The 10702-nt window shown below is 44.0% G+C and overlaps 1 protein-coding gene across 2 annotated transcripts in view; it reads left to right on the top strand.

The window, feature by feature from the left end:
• The first annotated feature begins 1276 nt into the window (after positions 1-1276).
• LOC122548559 (WD repeat-containing protein 26) overlaps positions 1277-10702 on the top strand; it is a 101054-nt gene continuing 91628 nt past the window's right edge. For both annotated transcript variants that reach the window (XM_043687373.1, XM_043687374.1), the window contains exons 1-3: positions 1277-1712; positions 5907-6006; positions 6093-6149. In XM_043687373.1, coding sequence (XP_043543308.1) covers positions 1375-1712; positions 5907-6006; positions 6093-6149 — 495 coding nt within the window. In that variant the 5' untranslated portion in view covers positions 1277-1374. The remainder of the gene's footprint in view (positions 1713-5906; positions 6007-6092; positions 6150-10702) is intronic.

A 10702-nucleotide genomic window follows, 5' to 3' on the forward strand; every position in this document is an offset into this window, starting at 1 on the left:
CCAATGGACAATTTGGCATGGGCAACAAATACTGGTCTAGCCAATCATGCCCACATCCTACAACTGAATAAATAGTGGTCTGAACTGTTAGGCATTTTGTATTTCTGCAGCCAGATGTAATTCAGTCCAGATTTAGGTCATACAATCCATCCTTATTTTGGCATGTGACGTTTATGTGAAGACTATTTTCCCCGGAACAATTTGCAATGTAAATGTCGGCAGATTTATGATTAAAAAAACTTTTCAAGAAAGATCTATGTTCTATGTACTCTATTACACAGTACAGACATAGAGCAATTTGAATGTAAAGAGGCAGATACTGGGGAAGGGACCATGCTGGGGGCGGGACTAGTGCACGTTGTGACGCGTGGGGCAGACGTGCCTGCAGGCCCCGCCCTACGGCCCAGCGGAAGTCTGGAGTGTGGGAATTTGTGGTGACATCAGGCTCGCTTGTTGTGAGGACTCCATTAGCGGCGGCTGAAGCGACAACAACAGTAAAAACACCAGGGAGCGGGTTAGAGACAGAAACCGCTGGCACCAGAAAAGGAGTGGCAGATTGAAGGGATGTACCTATGAGGAGAAAGAGGTGGTGGTGGTGGGACGGTTAAACTAAGACTGACCTGAGGGGATTCCAGCGGCGACAGCCAGAGCCCCCCGACGTGGGGGAGACAGAGCTCGCGAGCGGCCGGCGCCAAGAGGCGCAGCCGCGGTCACTGCCAGCGGCGCGAGGCAGGCGGCAGGGAGTAGCCTGAGAAACCCCGCGGCTGGGCGACCGTTAGCAACCCGCTCACGCCCGAACCCAACTGTGGGCCGGAACCAACTGACACCCTCGGTACCTCCTCCTCCACCACCACCACCGGACGTCCATCTCTCTCTCTCTCATCCTCGTCCATCATCCCCGCCGGATACCCATCCCTTTCTCTCGCTTGTCCACCACCGGCCAACTCCCCAGGACTCCAGCAGTCCGCCCTGCCTACCTCCTCCCCCGGGTCGGGAGGAAGAGGAAGCCCCGAGGCCCCTGTGCCGGCGGCTGCTCCTATTAGTACAGAAAGGAAGGTGGAAGGAGAGGGAGGGAGGAAGCACCGAGCCACCACCACCACCAGTAGCAGCACCACCATCACGGCGGCAGCTGCGGCCGGGGACACGCCGTTCACTCTGGCCTCCTCCTCTTCCTCCGACTCGGAGACCGGCGGAGTGTCTCCGCCACCGCGGAAGAAGCAGCGAGCGGCGGAGGGCGAGGGTGAGCCCGGGGCGGCGGCGGCGGCGGCAGCAGCATTCGGAGGAACTTCACTAGGCCCCAGCGGTAACAACCCCCCCGGCAGTTTCAGCGGCCTCCTCCTCCTGGGCGGCACCGGGCGCCAGGCTCCCGGCGTCATGCAGGCCAACGGGAACCAGGCCGGCGGAGGCGAGGTCCCCTCAGTCGGGGCCCAAAACGGAGATGTGACGGGCCGGGATTCGAGCCAAGCCGAGGCCGCCGACGAGCCGACTTCCCACGGTACCGGCGGATTCACTTTCTCCCCGTCTGCCCAGGCCCCGGCCGCTCATTCCAACGGACTGCCCTCGTCGTCTGCTGCTCCTACAATCTCTCTGGCTCCTGGGCCTGGGGGCATTAATCCGGAGCAGAGCTCGCTCAAGAAGAAAAAACGCCTGTCCCAGAGCGACGAGGATGTCATCCGCCTGATCGGACAGCACCTGCACGGCCTGGGCCTGAAGTGAGTGAAACTAGGCCTGGCGTTGTACTCGGGGATGGACATACAAGACATAAAGAAATTTGAGTAATCTTAAACTTGGGGGTGTATCGCGGAGTAATGGGACTATGGTAGGTAGGGAGTGGGTGGTCTGGCGACGGAGCCAAGGGATTTATGCGGGGGGTTGATGGTGCTGGGTTTGATTGCGAGCGGAATACTCTTTATGTAACGTCAGTTGAGGCACTGGATTGAGTCGGGATGTCTGCTGAGGTTGCATAGCATTGTGAACACTCGTTTGAGGGAACTGAATGGAACAGATATTAGTGAGACTTTTGCAGTGTGGATTCATTGAGACATTCAAAGGGCAGTGAATATTATCAACGAAGGCAAGGTATTTATAATTTGAAGAGCGGTGAGGCACTAAACTTTATGGGAGCATTAGGAAGTGTGACCAAAATATTGGTGGATGAAATTATTTTAACGGGTCTTTAAAACCTTTGAGAGCAAACCAGAGTTAACTGTGACGTTTGATATTGAACCTAAGTGGAGTAATGTCAGAAAAAAATGTTGCATGACTTGGAATAAATGTTAGTGAAGACAAAAACAAATGCAGGCAAGAAATGTAAGCATGTAGATAATATACCACACAAAACTATAAAATATACTTATTTTGAATTCAGGGAGCCCTCTGTCTGTTTTAGTGCTGGGTAACCAAATTGACATGTTCCTTGCTGGCCCAGTAGAGCCACAAATTCCGAAGAACCCCATGAAATGCATGGGGTTAGGGAGTAATTAGAGCCTTATTCAACCTGTTTAGCCTTTACTTGTGAGTCAATCCCTCCATTCTAGGGATCAACCGAGTAGAATAAAATAAAAAAAACTCTGGGTGCAGAAGAACTGAAACAAAAAACAGGATTTGCTGCAGAAACCCAACAGGTCTGGCAACATTTGTGGAGAGAAAGCAGAATTAACATTTCAAGACCAGTTGCCCTTCAGAATTCCTAGTGATTCTTCTCTGAACTACCTCCATTGAAACGGTATCTTTATTGGGATCAAAATGCTATCAACACTCCACAAAATGCTATCAACCAGCTCCTTTTTCCAACCTCCCTGATTACCTGCTGCACATCTGCTAGCTTTCTGTATTTCATGCATAAGTATTCACAAGTCTTTGTGTTGCAGTTTCCTGCATCTTTTCTCCATTTAAATAATACCCTATTCTTCTGTTTTTTCTTCCAAATTGAATAACTTAATTTTCCCACATCATGTTCCATTTGCTATAAGACCATAAGACATAGGAGTGGAAGTAAGGCCATTCGGCCCATCGAGGCCACTCCGCCATTCAATCATGGCTGATGCGCATTTCAGCTCCACTTACCAGCGTTCTCCCCGTAGTCCTTAATTCCTCGAGACAACAAGAATCTATCAATCTCGGCCTTGAAGACATTTAGCGTCCCGGCTTCCACTGCACTCCGTGGCAATGAATTCCAGCAAGGAACATGTCAATTTGGTTACCCAGCACTAAAACAGACAGAGGGCTCCCTGAATTCAAAATAAGTATATTTTATAGTTTTGTGTGGTATATTATCTACATGCTTACATTTCTTGCCTGCATTTGTTTTTGTCTTCACTAACCTTTTGCCTACCTAATCTATCTCTAAACTGTTGGTATCCCTCTTGCAACTTGCATCAGCAAATTTGGCTACAATAAATTAATTTCCTACTTCCAGGTCATTAACATATACTGTAAACAGTTGTGGTCCCAGCACTTCCCTGTGGAACTCCACTGGTTACAAGTTGCCAGTCTGAAAAGAACCCATTTTTCACACTCACCATTTCCTTCCCATTAGGCAATTCTCTTTCCACACTAAAATACTACCTCCAATACTATGGGTTTATATCTTATGACTTGACATCACATCTCTTAGTACCTCTATGTTCACTCTAGTTGAGACATCCTCGAAAACTGAAACTAATTAGTCACTCGATTTTTCCCTTTATGCACCCATGCTGACAGTGCTTGATTAGGTTGTGCTTTTCCAAATGTGCTGCTATTACTTCCGTAATAATTGATTCCAATATATTTCCAATGATAGATGTTACGCTCATCTACTGAAAGTTACCTGCTTTTGCCCCTTTTTCCCCCCCTCCCCCCAATCCTGTTACTTCTCCAGAATCCAATGATTTTTGAAAAATTACAACCAATATATCTGTTATCTCTAGTTTTATGTTCCTTGGATGCAAAACGTCAAGACTAGGAACTATCTGCATTTAGCCCCATTTGTTTAATACTATTTATTTCGATGGTGATAGTACCTAATTCCTCCCTCATATTCTTCAGTATTAATGGAATGTTGATAGTATCTTCAAAAATCAGGATTAAGACAAAATATGTTTCACTTTCTTGCCATTTTCCTTGTTCTCCATAACTATCTTCTCAGATTAATTTTCTGAGGGGTCTGTTTTCATTTTGCTATCTCTCTTCCTTTATATAGGTAAAGAAACTGTTGTCAGTTTTTATATTCGTTGCCAGTTTGCCCTTGTTTATTTTCTCGTTATCGTTTTAGTCTCCCTTTTGCTGTATTCTGAATTGATCTTAGTCTTCGGGGCTGTCACTGACCTTTGCCTCCTTGCGTGCTTTTTCTTTCAACTTCATACTCTCCTTAACTTCTCTGGTTCGCCATTGTTGGTTTTCCCATATTTAAGAATCATTCCTCCTTCCTGGGGTATATTTTGCTGAGAATAATGAATGACCTCCTCAAATGTCTGCCACTGTTTTCTTGCTGTCTTTTCTGCTAATCTCTCTGCCAAGTCCACTTTAGCTAACTCTATCTTCATTTTATTGTTAATTCCCCTTCCTTAAATTAAGGAGGACTGTAAGGTTCACAACCACAAGATTGTTGGAGCAGGCTTAACAGAGATTTGCTCAGAGAAGCTGCTGTGCATTTGTAATGGCAGGGGTAACTATAGATTTTTTTTAAAAAAAACAACCTGTCCAGAGATGATACACACATCTGGAGTTGGTGTGACTCGAACCTGGGCCTCCTGGCTCAGAGATCAGCACACTAACACTGCACCACAAGAGCCCTGGTCTTGCATTGTTTACATTTATGTCAGATTATATCCAGATGTGCTTAATATGAATTCTGGGAAATCTGTTCTCACACATTATAACTTCTGTATTGTTATCCATGACATCTTACCTGTCCAGAATAGGAAATATGGATAAGTGATTGTCTTAGATTTTCTATATCATTAATTTAGGTTTCAGAGAAATGTAATTTTCCTCTCCTTTAAGTTTTTGCATATGATTTCTCAGATGAAGGTTGAGTATGCATTCAAGTCCAGATGGAAGGCATTGTCCTGGGTGGTGATGACTTGGTGGTATTATCATCAAACTGTTGATCTAGAAATCCAGGTAATGTTTTGGGGACCCGGGTTTGAATCATGCCATGGCAGATGGTGGAATCCTTACCTGGTCTGACTGACTTGTGATTGCAGACCGACTACAATCTGGCTGACTTTGGGATGGACAATAAGTGCTGGGCTAGTCGGTGATATTTTTCTCCTGTGAATGAATTTTAAACCAAAAAACAGCTCTGAACTTGATTTCTGAATATCAACACTGGTCGTTTGGATGTGATTTTGAACTCTATATAATTGAACCATTTTTGGTTGTGAATCTCACCTCATTATTTCTACAATTAATATGTTTAACATTTCAAAATAGATTTTGCAATGATATTTTAAAGGAAATTTCCAAGTACTCAACTTTAAAGATTCCAAACTATTTGATAGCTTTATTCCTTCCCTGTATTGTAATGATTTTGTTTAATAGCCAGAGCACTTGAATTTGGGAAAATAACTGAGGTTTCAACCTGGGAAATGTTTTTTTCTCTCCAACTGTTTGTATGGACCCTTGGGATGCATATTTTGTGTCCACACTATTGGTGGAATTAAACAGTGGCCTATTGTTGGTCTATTTATAGAGAATGAATATAGAATTTACAGCTATGTGTCCACACATGTAAGGGCTGTAAGTTTGATGTTACGATGCCTTGATACTCCTAGCTGAGAAATATATTTAAAGGAACAGATTTAATGCAGCTGTCGTCATGTGTAAGTGTGGGGTTTTGTGGTTAAGTTCTCATTATTAGAATTCTTCCAGATTTCCTTTCTAATACTATTGTTAGGCTTCAATTGTTTCTCCTCTTGCAGCCAAACAGTCGACCTTCTGATGCAGGAATCGGGCTGTCGCTTGGAACATCCTTCTGCAACTAAATTCCGCAATCATGTAATGGAGGGACAATGGGAAAAGGTAACCTCTCAACTCTGTTTTATGAACACAAATTATTTGCAGTAGTGTCTGTATTGAACTAATTATTCCTGTCATTTTGTTAATAGGCTGAAAATGATCTTAATGAATTGAAGTCTTTGGTGCATTCGCCTCATGTGATTGTGGTAAGGAACAGTGAATGCTGCAGAGTGAATTTTTGTTTTGCTTTTTTTCTGCCCATTTATAACAAGCTTGTCAGTATAAAAGCTAATGAACAAATCAGGAGGGTAGGCTGGTGGTTGATTAAATGGTTAATGGGAGAATGTGATATTTGTGTGTGGGGTGGGGGGGGCATAGAATAGGCGTGGAAAAGGCCTGTGTAATGGATTAGAAGTGCGAATAAACAAAGATGATCAGCTGCTTGCATGTTCCAGCTGATTCATTTGTTTTTCAGAGGATTTAGCTTCCTGTCTGAGTGGGGGAGGTTTGGGTTGGGTTGAGAACAGGAACTGACGTCTATAAAACAATCTCATCTCTGTAACTTAACCCTTTAAGGATTTTTGTGGTTGGCATTAAAACTAGATTGTTTATTTCGTTCGAGATTCTGTGAACCTAGAGTTGTGTTGACAACATACAGTATTTCCTGTCAGAAATGTAAACTACTGTATAATTCCATGAAGTCTAATTGTAAAAAAATCACATTTTCATGGTGCAGTAAAATTTTTGTTATCCAGCATGCTTGGCAGGAGGTGGTTTCTGTTCATCAAACCTTTTTCTTCCACCTTTTACGGGATGTGGGCATTGCTGGCTAAGTCATTATTAGTTGCCCATCCCAGTTGCCATTGAAGGTGGTAGTGAGCTGTGTTCTTGAACTGCTGCAATCGATTTGGTGCAGGTAAATTCACAATGCTATTAAGGAGCTCCCGTATTTTGACCCAGCAATCCTGAGGACTGGTGGTCTGTTTCCAAGTCAGGATTGAATAGCTTGGGAACGTACTTGGAAGTCACGGTATTTTCTGTATCTGCTGTCTCTTAATTTTTGTGGTTCTGGGCTTGAAAAATGGTGTTTAAGGAGCCTTGCTGAATATCCACAGTGTATCTTGCAAATGGCCCACGCTACTGCTATCAGGAGTTAGCGGTGATGGGAATGAATTTTGTGTATGGTGCAAATGAAGCAAGCTACTTTGTTCTGGATGGTGGCCAGCTTCTTGAGAGTGGAACTCCAATCACAGCCAAGAGGTTCACATTCTCTTACTTGAGATGTGCCTTGTGGATGGTGGTTAGGCTCTTGGGGAGTTAAGAGGTGAGTTATTCTCTGCGGTATTCCTCGCCTCCGACCTGCTGTTGTAGACACGGTACTTGCATGCTTTGTTCAGTTCAGTGCTAATCTCCGAGATGTTGATACTGAGGGATTCTGTGATGGTAATGGCGTCAAATGTCAAAGTACAATACAGGGCGAACCACCACCACTATCCGTCGAATCATTTTCTGCAGTTTCAGTTACCTGCGGTTTACCGTGACCCAAACACATTAAAGGGAACGTTCTGGAACCAGGGACTGGGGGGCTGCCAGGAAGGTAGGTTTCCCATTTAAATGAATGGGTTCGCTTCTATCCATGGTTTTGGGCTTCTGTGGTAGGATTAAGATGATATCCCGCGTGGGTATGGGGAGACTAGTTAGATTGTCTTGTTGGAGGTAGTCATTTTATGGCAGTTGTTTTTTGTCGGCCTAAAACTGGATGTTGTCTAGGTTTTGCTGTATCCTTTGACGACCTTCTACGTTATCTGCAAACTTTTAAATCCACCCATTTTCATCCAAGTCATTTATATACATTACAAACAGCAGAGGTCCCAGTATGGAATCCTGTGGAACACCACTAGTCCTGGACCTCCAGCCTGAAAAACACCCTTTCACCACTACCCTCTGCCTTCTACGTGGCCAAGTCACTGTGAATTCAGTTAATCTCAGGAGTATTCTGGAAGTGTCCAGGTAACTCTTTCCTTCCTGATGTGTTGCAGTGTTGAAAGCTCAGCTCATCAACTCTGAGCTGAAGTTTCTCAAGCAACCAACACTTGCTACAGATGTGGTCAATACAACCACAAAGGGGTCTAAAGGTTTGCATACCAGTTACAACACTGCCTGGCCCAGCGTTTCGACTTATTTGGTTCTTAATTTGACTTCGAAAAATTTCATACCAGTGTTTTAGTTTGTAGTGTTAGGTTCCCTTCTTGAGATTCTTATACGCTTGATGCAACTGCAATTCGCCAACTTCTGTAAACAGCCACCATTTATTTCAGCAAATACAAGCTTTTAGAGGATCACTTAACACTTCACAATGTTTGTGGAGCATGTCAAGCGCAGCTCCCTGAACAAGGGATCTGTCCTTCTATACAGGGTTTTACATCAGTCAGTCATGCACGCAAGACACTATCCACTGACACTCCCCACAGTCACATACCACCCAAAAACAATGTCAAGTGATTGGGTTATTCCTTAAAATGGGGGCAGTTACAGAGTATGATTAGATTGTCACATTCTGCCTGCAAGACAGAAAAAACACACCGTCCAGGCCACCCAATTTCTTACGTGTCAGCAGAAGAAATTAACCCTTTAACATCTCAGTACCCTGTAAATACTTCCCCTATTTGCCTGCAGCCTATGTCATCGAATTAACAGCTATCACCAACTAATGATCTTGTGATTTATCTATGATGTCACACTGTTGTGCTGGGCCCTGATCCTGGGCTTCAGTTTATTTTTAAAGAATAAACCTTAGAAACTGAGAGCCAAAACAAAAAAAAACAGTAAAAAGCACCTGTTCCCCATCGCATCAAATTCTCACAATTACCTCCAAATTTCCGGAATTATACACTCAATTGGGCTGTGTCTTGCTCTGGATGAGATCTCTTCTTCCTGATTGTGCACTTTCACCAGGCTCTTTTCTTAATCTATTTTCCTCATCAAGCTGTTCAGAGATGTTATTACATACCTCTGAAGCAGGTGGGACCTGAACCTGGGTCTCTTGGTTCAGGGTAGGGAGACTACCACTGCACCTCGAGTTCCTAGGAGTCCCTTAGAGTTGAGCTGAGATGACTTGCACTACTTAAGCTTTAGTTGTAATTAATACATATTAAGGCATTGTACAGGCTTTAGACTGGTAACTGTCCCTCTGGTGAGTCAGCTACTTAATTAACATTTTTACTAGACTAATGAATTTTAAGCTTTTTAAAATGGAGAAAGAAAGGAAAGATTTTCAAGTTCTATTCCCACATTGCCTTCAAATTCCTTGAACTAGATATTCATTTGTAGAATCATAAAATGCCTACAATGTGGAAAGAGTCCATTTGGCCCATCAAGTAGACTCTCTGTAGAACATACTGCCCAGACTCTGCCCCAGACCCTATCCCCATAACCCCATATTTATCGTGGCTAATCCACCCACCCTGTGTACCCCTGGTCACTGAGGCAATTTAGCATGCCAATCCACCTGACCTGAACATCTTTGGATTGTGGGAGTAAACCCACGCAGACGTGGGAAGTGTGTGCAAAACTCCACAAAAGCAGTTGTCCAAGAGTGAAATAAAATCCACATCCCTGGTGCTGTAAGACAGCAGTGCCTCACCATTGAGCTGTCTTATTGAGATGCGATCTCTGCTTCCTGACCATGCAATACTCACTTTTGGATTTTAGAAGTATAGGCTGGTTAAGTACAGTCTGAATTCTACTTATTAAGAACAAATTAAGGGACTTGCAGTTTACTGTTTGGTTTGATCAACCGGTCACCTGAGTGTGGTCTATCTGCCTGGTATTGCACTTGATCTGAAATTCATACACAATATTACTCAATTTTGTAGCAGGCAGAACATATTTTTGGGATGATAGTGGAAAATGCAACTGGCATAGCTATTGAATGGGTGTCACATGAATTTAATTGCTTAATCTGTTGCTGAAATTTTTTTGATACACTTATGAACGTACACCTTACCGCAGTTAGGCGGTAGAGTGGGGGTTAAAAAAAAGAGAAAAGAAAAAAAAAAATGAACGTACGCCTTGGAGACTGGATAAAGCCTCTTGGACCCTTGAGCCTGGTTCACCATTCAGTGCAATCATATGATCTGATTAGGGCCTCGAATTCACATTCCCAGCTACCCAGATAATCTTTCACACTCTTGCTTCTCAAGAACCTGTGTACCAATTGTTCAAAGACTCTGTCTCCTTCCCTTTTTGAGCAAGGGAGTTGCACGATACGGGCAAACCCTGCCTCTTTATAAATTCCTCCTAAAAGATAGACATGCACATTTGAACATGTTTGGAAGTGGACAAGGGAAACAAATGGGTGTTATGGACAAAGAGAACACTGAGAAAGCAGTTCACTGATAATTTTTTATGAATATTTTTATGTTGGTGAGAACACTTCAGACATCCTTGTCCAGATGCTTCCACTGGTTTGCAAGAGACAGGGTAAAAAGTGAGGACTGCAGATGCTGGAGATCAGAGCTTAAAAATGTGTTGCTGGAAAAGCGCAGCAGGTCAGGCAGCATCCAAGGAGCAGGAAAATCGACGTTTCGGGCATAAGCCCTTCAGGAATGAGGAGGGTGTGCCAAGCAGGCTAAGATAAAAGGTAGGGAGGAGGGACTTGGGGGAGAGGCGTTGGGAATGCGATAGGTGGAAGGAGGTTAAGGTGAGGGTGATAGGCCGGAGAGGGGTGGGGGCGGAGAGGTCGGGAAGAAGATTGCAG

Source organism: Chiloscyllium plagiosum, chromosome 3 (assembly GCF_004010195.1).
Source record: "Chiloscyllium plagiosum isolate BGI_BamShark_2017 chromosome 3, ASM401019v2, whole genome shotgun sequence".
Lineage (NCBI taxonomy): Eukaryota > Metazoa > Chordata > Chondrichthyes > Orectolobiformes > Hemiscylliidae > Chiloscyllium > Chiloscyllium plagiosum.